The 14,598-nt window shown below is 38.3% G+C and overlaps 1 protein-coding gene across 1 annotated transcript in view; it reads right to left on the bottom strand.

Annotated features, from left to right (window-relative positions):
- ANGPT1 (angiopoietin 1) overlaps positions 1-14,598 on the bottom strand; it is a gene marked incomplete at its 5' end in the record, with an annotated part of 165,798 nt that overhangs the window by 71,466 nt on the left and 79,734 nt on the right. Inside the window, one exon of the mRNA XM_082306712.1 lies at positions 4,396-4,628. Within this exon, the coding sequence (XP_082162838.1) occupies positions 4,396-4,628 (233 nt within the window). The remainder of the gene's footprint in view (positions 1-4,395; positions 4,629-14,598) is intronic.

Genomic DNA, 14,598 nt, shown 5'->3' with positions numbered 1-14,598 from the left:
TATGATGATTAATTAAGCCTTCACCTCAATGTTTCTATTTCTCTGTCTTTTGTTGGGGAAAAGTAAAAGTTTTAGGCATTTATCCATATTTGAATTTGGAGATTACTTAATCTTTAAAAAGTTACTTTAAATTTTCACCACAATGAACAATCATTTCAATTGGAAGGCTAGTGTCTGAAAGTGCTGCTTTTTTAGAAATTCTATTTTAGAAATTTATTGGCGGCCACTGCCAAGATTTTTGTCCCTGCCTAAAAAACACTTAAACAGTGCGACAAATCTATTTAGCCATAGACACGGGCCAAAATGGAGACATGTGAGTCCCCATGGTATCCTGCATCTATTTGACTCTCTGGAGGCTTTGTGACCTATTAGAGTGTCTATTTTAAGGATTACATGCAGCTGAAATCCTAGAATCGCTCTCACTGGGATAGAGGTGGGTGGTATTTTGGAAACCAAACTCACAAACAATTCCAAGTTTTACAGGTGGCCCCCATCTCAAAACTGGTCTGTACCAAAACTGACACTGACAGTGGGAACTGGATTTTGTATTTAGATCCATCTATATTTTAAAAAAAATATCCTTTGTTTGGCTTTTACTTCTTTCTCTCTTCCTTATTTTTCTTTATATCCTTCAGAAATTCTCTTAAAGTTTGTCTAGCCACAGTGGAAGTACCAAAGCAGATTTCTTAGCATTGTCATCCAGGACTAGGGACTATGTTAGCTAAACTTCTCAGAGTGTAAAACTAAACAAAAGCAGTTTCTGTTCAGCCCTGTATCTCTACACTGTTCAGCTATATTATTCACAGGCTCCTAGCAGGAAAAGTTTTGAAAGTTTCCCAACTTATTTAAATTAATCTAAAAATAAATCTTCTGATATGGTTATGCCATTATTGGAGGAAATTTATCTCATGTTTTGTAATCAAAAAACAATGGTTATCATCAGTTTGGTTTCAAATGATGTTGTTTATCTTCATTATTGTTATTTTATGAAAAATAGTTTTAAAATTACTACTTTCAGTTTCACAAATTGGAAAATCCTGAATACTACGATTTGTGCAAGGAAGAACATAATTTTCCTCTCTGTGACTTATCTTGGGGAAGATTTTTAGGTTTCTTGATACTGATATTGTTTTTTTAAAATATATATACGTATATGTAATATGAAACATATCTACTTACATTTTAAATTTATGGTTGAAAATCCAACAAAGGTACTTAAAGTCATTCTCAAAATACCACAGGGTTTAGGCTTTGCGATTCCTCTCAACTCTTGTGTTCATCCTTAGGAAGTTACTAATCTTTGACAATCTGTCCTTCTAACTTGATGCCTCGCTTAGGTTGTGCTTCCTTTCAAAGATGAGTGTGCCTAGTTAAAAGCCCGAAGTTTTCCAGGGGACCCATCCTTTACTAGATCTTCAGCTTTCTAATAATTAAAAAATCTCTATCAGTCTCAGTGATATCTAGCAACCTTTACTCAATTACTATCTTTTATCAATGGAAAATATCTCCATGTTACTGGCTGTTCCTTTTCTCCCTACCATTAGTTATTTTGTATGCTTCCATAACAGCATCCCACACACCTTCATTCCCATCTAACAGTTGTGTATGTTACAGCTCGCTCTCATATGGAAATTGTTCCAGATCTCTAATTATTTCCATTGTCCTATTCTTTTCTGGACCATTTCCATTTCTGCTGTATCCCTTATGAAATTAGATGACTGAGATTTACCAAAGTATAAGACAGAGGTGGTGTCACTGATTTATGTATCACATTTTTTTATTCTCTATCTCCAGATAAACACCAGTTCTCACAGCATATTTTATGTGTTGAACATTAGTGCACACAAAGACTTGTGTAAGACTATCTAAACTTCATATTTTTGTGTGAATTTAGAGTAGCTCCAGTTGTACTTCCCAGCATGCATACTTTTCCATCTTCAACATATATTTGCACAGATTGAAGCTGGTATTATTTTTTGTAATGCTTTAGTATTCAGCCTTCATTAGAGTGGTCTTGTGCTCCAGGATAATATTATTATTTTAACTTAAGCTGTCTGGCTTCTTTTTCAGCTGTGAATGTACTTACCGCAAATGTTGGTCAGCTAGACTTAAACAGACAGTAAGTGGAAACATTTCTGCAATTATTTCTCTTTAAATTATTCTTTTTAAAGAAAAAAGGTATCCAAGGAAAATTCTGAACATGTTAATACACAAAAGGTAATGGAGTCCAAAATCAAGAGTTTGAGTTAGGCTATTAAAATTATGTTTAGCATTGAACTGTGCTGAGCATCTTTTGCTTCCACAGTTCCTCAGAAGTAAAAAAACTCCTGAAAATTCAAGTTTTCAGGCACCTGAATTTGTACCCAGGAGCCCAATTTTAAACATTCATTTCTGCAATCCTCACTCAAAGTTTTTATAAGAAGCAGCTGAGGAAACTAAGTTTAGGAAAAATGTTGGTTTGTTTGGGTTTTTTCTTTGAATCAAATTCAAAATTATTAGAAAATCTGTTTCTAACCTTAAAAAGAACTTGCAGTATATCTCTGTATGAGAATAATATATCTTTCATTTTGATATGAATTTTAAAGTACTCCTGAGCTCTATTAGAACACTCTGAACACAGCTTTGCCAGGTTTCTTTGCCAAAAGACCATAAAACATAATAAAGGATTTGCATTGCATCACAATGTTTCTCTACTGATATGAGAACAGCCTACTATGAAGGATGTTATTTAACTCAAAATGCTGGGGAAAAGTATAACAGAATAAGCAGAAGGGAACACTTAGAATGAACATGAGGGAAAAAAAAAAATTTTTTTTTAAAAAAGTAGTCTATCAACACAGGCCCGAGCATGCAACACTTCCAAAGGAAGAGATGTAATCCTCGTCACTGGAGCAGTTCAGATTTAAGCCACACAAGTTGCATGGGAATATATAGTAGAGAGCAAACCCACACTGCCTTGAACTGAATAGTTTGAATGATCTAATATGTCCTTCTGCCTCTTACACAAAGTATTGAATAACAATTCAAGTGACAAGGTTTTGATTGGGAGGATGGGGTTGTTGTTTGGGGGGTTTTGTTTGTTTTTTGCTTTTTGTTTTTTAGATAATTTATGGCACTTCGAGCTCTAGAATTACAATGAGCAAATATGCTGGACTCTTTGGACTGCTGGTACTTAGCCTCGCATAGACCTCTTTCATCCATGCTTCCACACTCACTGAACAGTTAGCACAATTCGCACATCTATAGTTTCTCTCTAAGTTTACCTTGTACCCTCTCTCAGAAGGGTTTTGATGGCTTCTTCCCAGGTGGATATTATTTTCTCTCCTCAACTTTATTTCCCCCAGTATTTTTAACCCTCTGCATGCCATACCAGGCACAGCTGTTAATCCCCTTTTAGCTGTTATTCTTAGCATGTGTCTTTTCTTTTATATTCTCCCTTAAGTTTCTTCTTCCCTCTCTTCTGTATGACTTTGCCTTGTTTTTTGTAGTTACTAATTTGTTCTTTCCAGTGTCCCATTTCCGTCCTTTACAGTGGTCTCCATTCACCCATCTCCCTTGACCAGTTCTGATAAAAGGAATTTATTTCCAGAGACATTCTGCAGAGTCTTTAGCATTGGAAAACTGAAATCCTACCTGAATTTCTTTCTCAGTCTCTGTAAGAAACCTGTTTACTAGGAAAGGCAGACCTGAGGACAATTGTCCTAGACTCTTTGTCAACCCCTTCTTTCAAAAGAGGTTATTTTTATCTTTTGTGTTTGTAGTGTGCCTAATGCACCCAGAAAGAAACAAACAAAATCCAGCAAGGCAGAAGGAAGAAAAATGATCCATTATTATAAATAAAATCTCATTCAAGAGGAGAGATTAATTTTTTGGGTATCTACAGCACCACAAGTGTCTAAATCCAAGTTCATCAACATTATCACCCATATATATGTATAAAGTTCTGGGTTACTTTCCTTTGTTTAGTACCCTGTTCTCTCCATTGATTGTAAAGGAAGTCTAGAGTAAATTAGATATAGGCATCTATGAAGTTAACATCCACGGTTGGTTGCATTACTCCCAGCAGAAGGAGAGAGATGCTCAGAGGAACGAATCAGTATTGCTAATGTGAAGTAAATGGAATTATGGCCTACATCAGCTATGGTCAAGGTATAACAACTCAATGATATTAAATTCAAAAAATTAAAAATGGCTGTTTGTTAGTACAAGGGTTGGCCTCAGCACTGTCTGAACCTTATTTGACTTGTGGGTTCTTCTCAGCTCTATTGTCCTCAATCATAATGTCCTTTTCTTTCTTGGAATAAGCTCATTAAGTTCTGCCTTTCCAAAAATTCAGGACTCATTTCAGAGGAAACTTCCTAGTACTTCTAATGTTTTATAATGCCACTTTCTTACCTCCTTCCTTGGAACAGAGGGTGATCAGAGTGTGAACTGTATCCATCAATTCAAGCTGCTGTTTCTGCAGGACACTGTTATTGCTTGTTGCCTTGTTTAACTGCTTCTCTAGTTCCTGGATTATGTTGCTTTGACGTGTGACCAAGCTTTGCAGATTCTCTTTTTCCTCCTTCAAAGTGTCCAGCTCCTCTTTATGCCTTTCTTCCATTTCTAAAATTCTGTGCTCAAGCAAACTAAAATGAAATAAAACAATTAGTATATATTATTATTTCATGCCAACATATTTATTAACACAGAAAAGAGAACTATTTTATTTTTCACCATAGAATTCAGTACATAATCATTTCTTCTAAAAATGTCACATATACTAATTCAGCTCATTGATTTCCTCTATCAAGCAGCCAAATACAACTGCTCTCTAAGGTTCCATTTTGTGATGTTTGCATGCTGTAGTGCTTAGAGTGAAGCGCATGGAACTGCATATCTAGTTGTTACACCCATCCAACTGCATGAGCATAAGGACAGTAACACAATTATATATAGAAGTTTAGGCAGAAAAAGCTAAGGTAGGCAAAGGAGGGAGAAGGGCAGGGCATTGAAGAGGACATAATTGGTAGTATGGATGGTTCAGTATGGAGCAGATCATCTTGAGTGCCATTATGCGGCACGTGCGGGACAACTGGGGGATCAGGCCCAGCCAGCATGGGTTTATGAAAGGGAGGTCCTGCTTCACTAACCTGATCTCCTTCTATGACAAGGTGACCTGCTTAGTGGATGAGGGGAAGGCTGTGGATGTTGTCTACCTGGACTTTACTAAGGCCTTTGACACTCTCTCCCACAGCATTCTCCTGGAGAAGCTGGCTGCACACGGCTTGGATAAGTGCACTCTGCGCTGGGTTAAAAACTGGCTGGACAGCTGAGCCCGGAGAGTGGTGGTGAACGGAGTCAAATCCAGTTGGCGGCCGGTCACAAGTGGTGTTCCCCAGGGCTCAGTGTTGGGGCCAGTCCTGTTCAATATCTTCACTGATGATCTGGATGAGGGGATTGAGTGCACCCTCAGTAAGTTTGCAGATGACACCAAGCCGGGTGGAAGTGTCGATCTGCTGGAGGGCAGGAAGGCCCTGCAGAGGTACCTGGACAGGCTGGATCATTGGGCCGGGGCCAACTGTATGAGATTCAACAAGGCTAAGTGCCAGGTCCTGCACTTAGGTCACAACAACACCATGCAATGCTACAGGCTTGGGGAGGAGTGGCAGGAGAGCTGCCTGGTGGAAAAGGACCTGGGGGTGTTGGTTGACAGCCGCCTGAACACGAGCCAGCAGTGTGCTCAGGTGGCCAAGAAGGCCAATGGCATCCTGGCTTGTATCAAGAATAGTGTGGCCAGCAGGACCAGGGAGGTGATAGTGCTCCTGTACTCGTCACTGGTGAGGCAGCACCTCGAGTACTGTGTTCAGTTTTGGGCCCCTCACTACAAGAAGGACATCGAGGTGCTGGAATGTGTCCAGAGAAGGGCAACGAAGTTGGTGAGGGGTCTAGAGCACGAGTCTTATGAGGAGCGGCTGAGGGAGCTGGGGCTGTTTAGTTTGGAGAAGAGGAGGCTGAGGGGAGACCTTATTGCTCTCTACAACTACCTGAAAGGAGGTTGTAGCAAGGTGGGGGTCGGTCTCTTCTCCCTGGTAACGAGTGATAGGATGAGAGGAAACAGCCTCAAGCTCTGCCAGGGGAAGTTTAGGTTGGATATTAGGAAAAGCTTCTTTGCCAAAAGGGTAGTCAGGCATTGGAACAGGCTGCCCAGGGAAGTGGTTGAGTCTCCATCCCTGGAGGTATTTAAAAGGAGGGTAGACATGGTGCTCGAGGACATGGTTTAGTGGTGGACTTGGTAGTGACAGGTTAACAGTTGGACTCGATGATCTGAAGGGTCTTTTCCAACCTTAATGAGTCTATGATTCTATAATTCTATGATTCTAGCATTCTATGATAAGAGACAAAAATCAGGGCTAAACTAAGGAAGAGTTTGTGAAGACCCTTACCACTGAATGGAGGATAAGCATTAGGAGCTATGGATCACCATCAGGGGATATGGAACCCACAATAAAAGTACCATTTGGTATGGTCTGTGAAGCTGGGAAAGGAATTGTGCACTAGATGAGTGGTATCTGCTTTCACAGTAGCAATGGTACTGTTTTCTCAAAAGATAAATCAGAATTTTGTATTTTAAAGTAGGATTCCCTTGTTTTCCTTCAGTCCATATAGATATTCTGCACCCCCCACCACCTTTTCTGGTTCCAAAAAAGGCTCCTCAGACAGAAAACTGTTGGGCATCATACTATGCAACCTGCTTACAAATAAATATATATAAAATAAATAATTTTACACATGTATGGAAACACTTTCTCCTGACTATATATTACTTTTTTAGTACCCTGTCTGTCCTGAGTCAGAAGCGTACAATTTACAAAGATCAAAGGCACATCAGACTATAACTAGAAAAATAGAGGAGTTGTAGACATAAAGGACAGCTAATATCTGTCAACAGTGAACAAGAACTTTTTTCAGGCCAGTGCTTTGATGCTGTGGTGGGAGTTCAGCAGAAAGACTCTATTAATATTAGATAAAGAAATTAATTCAATCCCTCTGCTACTTTCTGCCAGTAATTCTACTGTGTACACCAAAAGAGGTGTTTCTCATGCCCATAAACCAATTGGTGGTTACAAACTTGCCAACAAACTGCTTCCTGTTCTAGTCAGTCTTAGGTTTTATTTATTTGCACTCTCCCCCCACCTTTGTTTTTACTTCTGGATAATAGATCACTGGCAAAATGCCTGCATAATTTCAGGTCGTTTAACCTAACTGAAGAATGTAATAAAATCCATATGGAGTTGTTTCTACCAGATATCACGGAGACTTAATATGAGCTGTTACAAATGATAACAATGCAAAGATTAAATTCAGGCCCTGGATTTGCTGTACAAGCTAGAGTAACATAAAACTTTTTTTCTTTTTTTTTTTTAAATAAAAGAAACCAAGCAGCAAATCTCTTTTGCTGAAATGTTATAAATGTGGGACTTGCAAAGATGCTGAAGAGAATATACTTTGTAATATCAACATATCTAGTTCTGTGAAAACCAGAAGAATCTGGGTAAAGGGGGAAAATAAAGAAAAGATGAGAAGGGAAAACACTTTTTTGTGGGGTCCCAAATGCAAAGGGAAACATGATATCTCATTCTAAAAGGCTCATTAATTAGTAACGAAAGCATAACAAGATTCAGTGGACTGGAATCAGATGATAGAAAGTTTCAATCTGAAACAAAGTATGGATTTTGAAGCCAAAGAAAATAAATTATTTTAACACCTTATCAGACCTGTAGCTGATTTTTTTCATCACTTGAACTCTAACACTAAACACGATGCCTTTATGCTCTAGACTCATATTAATTTTTTTAAAGACTATTTATGGGGAAGTCTTTGAGCTTTGTTATGCAGAAGGTCAGAATAATTAGCTTAGTTAGGCAGAAGAGGTTGAAAATGTTCTGATGAAACTGGTTTTAGTCATAAAATGCTGTTCAACAAAATAAAAAAATGTTCTATGTGAATTTTATCAGTTCTGTCCACTTTTTCATGGAAATTATTGAAGTGCTCATTTTGATTGTAGATTTTAACTTTGCTGATAGACTATCTTATATCAATGCACTTTGGGTAGGAACAAGGCGGGCCCTGCTCACAGTCTGTGATAGAATGGGTGCTAGCCGTGGCCACATCCCAGTCTGACATCTTACAGTCCATTGAAAATGTTGTGCATTGTCAATGTAAGAGAAGATGACATTCTTGAAGCCAGAATATTGCTTTATAGTCAAATGGTAAGTAAAGACAAAAAAGTTCCCTTTATCTTTGCCCATATCCTAGTACAGTACAGGGCATTTCATAAGATCCTATCCGCATGTCCACATCTGAATGATTTCATGTAAAAGAAGGAGCCTTTGACAGCCACAATTTGTGCATTGCATTATTTGTTTCCCACTGTCGCCTAAGACCATAATAAATGAACCCATGGTGATGACAGTCTTATTTGTAGCAACACTGGACATGTCAAGTGACAAGGAAGAATGTTTAGAGCTTCCCAGTTTGGCATCTACAGAGACAGACAGCAAGCATATGTTTGATGGCTTTAGTAATAATACATTCTAATATTTATGAGTAGTAGTGTGTCAACATGTGGTAGAAAGATGGGAGTGTCACAGCACTTGGTTCCTTTACAGTTTTCTGTGTAGATTAAAAGTCCTGTTATAAACTGCAAAGCTAAGCTATTTTAAGGAATGCGTATGCATTTATGCAATGATCTTTCTATATCCGTAAATCTACAACAGAGAGGAATAAGTCCTGAGGATAGGACCACTCCCTGTATTCCTGGGAGAAATCCAAAACATTCATTGTGTTTTACTAAGAATCAATGAGAAACCTTCGGTCAAAGCTCCAAATGAATGAAAGCAAAAACTTCACATAGATTGGGGATTTCTGCACTGGCCTGTGGAAGAAATCCTTAAACAGCATAAGAAAAGCTGCTCTTATGACCTTTGACTCCAAGGTGTCAGAATTCTTCATTTGTATTGTTACACTCATATTTATTTTAGGTCATTTAAATTAAAAAAAAAAAAAGGTGCTAGAAACTTCATCAGAAAAATCTTGAAACAGGTTGAAACCAATTACAAAGATATTTAGATTTTATTTTTTTAACAGTTGTGAGACCACTATGTTCCCTCTTTTTTCCTTGTGACATCAGACAATTTCTAATACACAAATATCATGAAGAAATAACTTTGCTGAGTGCTTGGTAAAGATATTTTCTCAATTTTTTAAAGAGGCACTGTGAAGACAGACTTAAAATGAAAATATTTCTACTAGTTTTCATTAATGAGCATTGCTGACATAAAATATTAAAGAAAACAAAAAGAAGTCTGTCTCTATACCAATTAATCCAACAATCTGTAAAGGTTGACCGAAATTGTTATATAACATTCTTTTATAACACTTTCCAGTAAAATGTTATGGATGTGATGTAATGACTGTCTCTTTTTTAAAGTGAGTTTACTGTATACATTTCCTATACATTTGAGATTCTTATACATTTCTTGTATGTTTGAAATTCCTGTACATTTGAAAACATTACTGACCCAGACAGATGAAGCAGTCATGGGAACTACAATACTCACAATAAAAATGAATCACCATTCACTCAAAGCATCATATATATATACACACATGCACATACACATATGTATGTGTGTTTTTTATAATCGTAGCCTTCAGTTTCGGGAAACAAATCAGGCATTTGTTCAAACATGTGCATTCAAACAGAATGAAGCTGTGAAGAAACAAATGTTGTTAACATGGATAAATACCAATATCATCCATTGGGCAATGACTCTTTGGAGTCATTATCTAGAAGACGAATTAAAAACACACAGACACCCCAAACCCAGACAATTTTCCTAAAGATTAACCATGTTCAATGTCTAACCTACTGATCTTGGCGAGGCTGGGAATCTATTTTCAACCATACAAACGATGTGTTAACTTTGCCAGGATATAAGCCAGTGAGAAGCCTCGGTGCAACTATGCTGTGTCCAGCTGATTCAGAAAAAGCCCTCTGATAATGCTGGAGAGGGTAGAAGGCCTGTACAGAAGTCAAAGAATGGCTTCCAGTGAAAGCTGCTGTCATTTTGAAAGGTGATGAAGTAGAACATACAGAAAGCACTCTGGTAGCTCTCTGGGGAGGAAGGAAAGTCTGGTTTAGACAATCTGCCGTATAAGGTAGGTAGTTTATTCACTAATCCATTCCAGACCATGGCAGTTTAAGAGATTTTTTTTTTTTTATCTTTATTTTCGGAGGCCTCAGTTTAGACATGTGAGAACAGGATATAGACCAGATCTTAGAGATGGACATCTTTTGCATTAAAATAATCTCTTAAAAAATCTGGATTTATTAAAAATACAGATACAAACATTTACTTTGTTGAGATATTCAATAAATAAAGACAAGTAACATCACACTAGAAAAAAATTCTTTGGCTGTATACATGTGGTTCTCTTGTATTATGTATGTATGGGAAGACAAACAGGTAGAGAATTTAAATGCTTAGTTCTGAGTGCAAGAACAGTATTTTCTCATTGAGACAGCTTCTTTGTACTTGTTTTTACATGAGTGAAATTTTCCCTGTCTTGTTAGGTGCTGACCACTCATACTTACTTTGGTGGTCTGATATTATCTGATCAGTTTAAGTAAATATAAAAATATGTGTCCCCATATTTTTCAACACCAGCAAAGTAATTGGTCACTTAGCATCAGTAAGCCTATTTTTTATACCAGTGACAAGATAATTCCACAGATATCACAAAAGTGAAGTGAAAAATCTGGATTTATCTTTTTAGTACATGCGAAACCTGCAAATAGACGTATGGTGTTTCTTTGTCTTTCACGCAGTCAGACAGAAATTCAAGAATCATTCTTGAGCCCTCGCCTTTCATAGGGTACAACAGTTCTTGTACTGAATGTGTTAATCTAGCACGATTGTCTGCAAATTCAAGCTAGATTTTATGGTTAAATGTAACTTCCACTATTTATTGCTGGAAGATCCAGAATTCCATTATATTTTTCCTCATTTGTTTCATTTGAGTAAATAAAAAGTTGTTTTCACACTTGTGTAATGAAACAAATGGCACATAGTAAGTAAAATGCAGCTGGTACACTCTGGGGAAAAAAAGGGGGCTCATAAAGGCACTTAAGCAGGGAAATTTTTCAAGAACAAATCAAAATAGTTCTTAGAAAGCTCTTGTGGGAGAAAAAAATGGCAATGGAAGAAACCACCATTTACATTATAGTGGGTGGGAACCCACAAAATTAAATTATTTATGGTATGAGAGCACTCAATAGAAACATGATTCTGGGGCAAATGTGACTCTACTCATGCCATGGAATATCTTTCACTTCAGTGAGATAAAAAGAAAAAAACTGGCCACTCTTCCCAGCAGAGACAGGAAGTAAAGAGAAAGGCCAAGAATAGATATATTTCTAGTCTAAAGAACATGCATTGGTCCCCTGTTGATATGCAGCGTTCATTTTATTTAAGGATAATATACAAGTTACTGTAGTACATCAATGATCAGTTATTATTACTGTAAGATTTTGCATTACTTTCATCCAAAATCCAGTTCTTTGAAAGTGATTAAGATCATTATTTTTATTTTTTATGGAGGAAATTTTAGCACAAAGAAATGATCTGCCCACAGTACACCATCTGTTTTGATTATTTTTGCGATGATAATAGTTCCTACGCCCATTCCCACTGTGGTGTACATCTACTGCAAAAGAAAGGCCCTTTCCAAAAAAGCTTATGGTCCACATAGGCAATGCGGATAAAAAGAGTTTTCTCTGTTTTATTGATGTGCAAGTGATATGGAGAGGGATGAAGACATTTTAACTTCAAACAACTACTGAACATAGCCTGATGGGTAATCTATAAGCACTGTTTAAAGTTAAGCAAGCTAAAATCATCGGCATGTCCAGAAACCTAATATCTGCTGAGATCAGCAAGATTTGTCCCATAGTGAACCTGACACACAAACAATTGATTTCAGGATCAGGACCTACAAGGCCAAGATTACACAGTTTTCTGTTAGGAGTAGATGATGATACAGGAGCTGATGATCCATATTTTAGTGTAATCATAACACTGCCCTCTCCCTAATTTTGTCACTCCCAAGGAGAGAGTAACAGAACCTGTGCAGTATATGACAGGTTCTTGCTCCATTAAAAGATGAAACTCCACGTGCTTTTTCATTTATCCACATACAACTATACTTCTGAGAGAAACAATTGTGTATAAAATGTGCTTTTTAACATATCCCTCCTTTTCTTCCAAAAAAACCAAGGCAGACCATTTTGTCATGTCACAGACCATTTCATCGTAATGTCAGCCAAGTCAAAGGTGAACTTAAGTAAAACTTATTTGTTTACTGACATAAAGGCTTTACACCCTGACACATTGCTAAGACAAATAAATAAATTCAGATTATTAAGTACACAAGACTCAGTCTCTTGAGCAGCCAATAAAACTTTGTTGCTAACCAGATTGTAGCAGATAAAAATGCAAGTATTTATGTATTTAACTAATGCTTGGGTTAATCCCAAATTGAAATAGGTTTGTAAAATATGTAGAATGAACTGTGTCCTGCACATGCCTACTCTCTCCATGGACTGCAGGGAGAGCCTACAGACACAGTTTAGGTGAATGACTTAATTTTGAGGTGGCTGAAGTCACAGTTAATCCCACACTAATTTATTCATATTTCCAGTTGGTCAAGGGGAACCTGTGGAGTTCAAGAGTTTTCAATGTAATCCAACTTCTCCAAAATAACATTTTCTGGAATTACTGGTTATAAACAATAGTTACATTAAATACATTAAATTGGTTTTCATAACCAGTAGCAAAAATGATATATTATTTGACCAGCTTTGCAACTAGACACATTTAGCAAACACAATTCTTTGTAACAACATTTTCTATTTTTCATCATTATCTGGTTCTTTGCCTTCTTTTCCCAGTAGCTCTGTGCCTGTTGTGGTGTTAGTCTTCCTTATGTATAACCCTGGGCAAGGTCTTTCCGCCTCAGTTGCCGATTCCTGTCCAGCAGCACTGGAGTCGCGCTGCCTATTTTGGCAAACTGTCTGAACTCAGTTTAAACAGTCCACTAAAGCTTGTACAGGATGCTTCAGTAAGTACCTTGCTTTTAAAGCTGTTTGCCTTATTTCAATGCCAAATGTAGGAAATAGAAACCTTAGTCCTAGTCAGACTTAGAGTTGTTCTTCCTAGAAGGGAGCCGAGAGTGAAGCTGCAGAGTGAAAGCACTCTCTGTCCTCCCTGCTTAAACCTGGCCGTTACACAGGCAGGAATATGAGCCTTAGGTCTTTAGAAGGGCAGCCAAGAAGGAAAATGGCTTCACCTGCTGTATAGAGTGCAGGTGTCCAGGTTTGGGCAGCTTGGGGGCTGCAGGGCGGCCTCTGCGAGGAGAGGCCGGGGCTGCCCCATGCTGGACACAGCCGGCTCCAGCCGGCTCCAGCTGACCCCCCTGCAGGCCACAATGGTTGCACCTCAGGGAAAAGATATTTAAGAAAGGGTAAAAACACCACATGACAGTGTGAGGAGTGAGGGGAAAAAGTGAGAGAAATAATGCCGCAGACACCAAGGTCAGAGAAGAAGGAGGAGAGGAGGTGCCAGAGCAGAGATTCCCCTGCAGCCCATGAGAGACCATGGTGGAGCATGTATTTCCCATGGAGGACCCCACGCTGGAGCAGGTGGAGATGTTCAGAAGGAAACTGCAGCCTGTGGAGAGCCCACATTGGAACAATCTTATCCTGAAGAACTGCAACCCATGGGAAAGAACCGTGGTGGAGAAGGGAAAGAGCGTGAGGAAGGAGAGGCAAAGTGTTGTGAACTAACAACAACCCCCATTCCTCATCCCCCTGCACTGCTCAGGGGAGGAGGTAGAAGAGTCAGGAGTGAAGCTGAGCCTAGGAAAAAGGGAGGTAGGGGGGGAAAGGTCTTTCTGGTTTTGTTTTTATTTCTCACTATCCTATACTGGTATTAATTGGCAATAAATAAGGCTGTTTTGCCCATGAGAGTAACTGGTAAGTGACCTCCCTGTCTTTATCTCAACCACAAGCTTTTTCATCATATTTTCTCCCTCTGTCCTGTTGTTGTGGGTATATGTTGTGGGTTGTGGGTATATGGGTGGGTATATGGCAGCCAGACAAGGTCAACAGACCACACACACTCTCTGAGATACTGGAAATCTGGTGACTTCAGGTACTGAATCCCTGTGTCACAGAAGCACCTTTCTGTGAGAGAGAGGTGTTTCTGTGTAACACAGAAAGGGACAACACTGGAACTTATTCTTGACTCTCACTTGACTGCTTAAAAAGTTAGGTGCTGCTAAACAGTTTTTCTTTCGATTCCAACATAAAACCCAAATGTTTATTGTTCACTTACTCTTTAAATGGATCATGCCTCCAATTATGCTATATACAATTGAGTCCAAAGGGAGAGAGAGATCCTTCTACACATTAGATCTTTGTATCCATTAAAATTAGAAAAATGAACTGCTGAAGATTTTCTGTTTCTTATGCACTTCAAGGTAGTTGATAATCTC

The sequence above is a fragment of the Platalea leucorodia genome, assembly GCF_965183815.1.
Source record: "Platalea leucorodia genome assembly, chromosome: 1".
NCBI lineage: Eukaryota > Metazoa > Chordata > Aves > Pelecaniformes > Threskiornithidae > Platalea > Platalea leucorodia.
The sequence above is the reverse complement of the archived record's forward strand: the minus strand, read 5'-3'. Positions and strand labels throughout refer to the sequence as shown.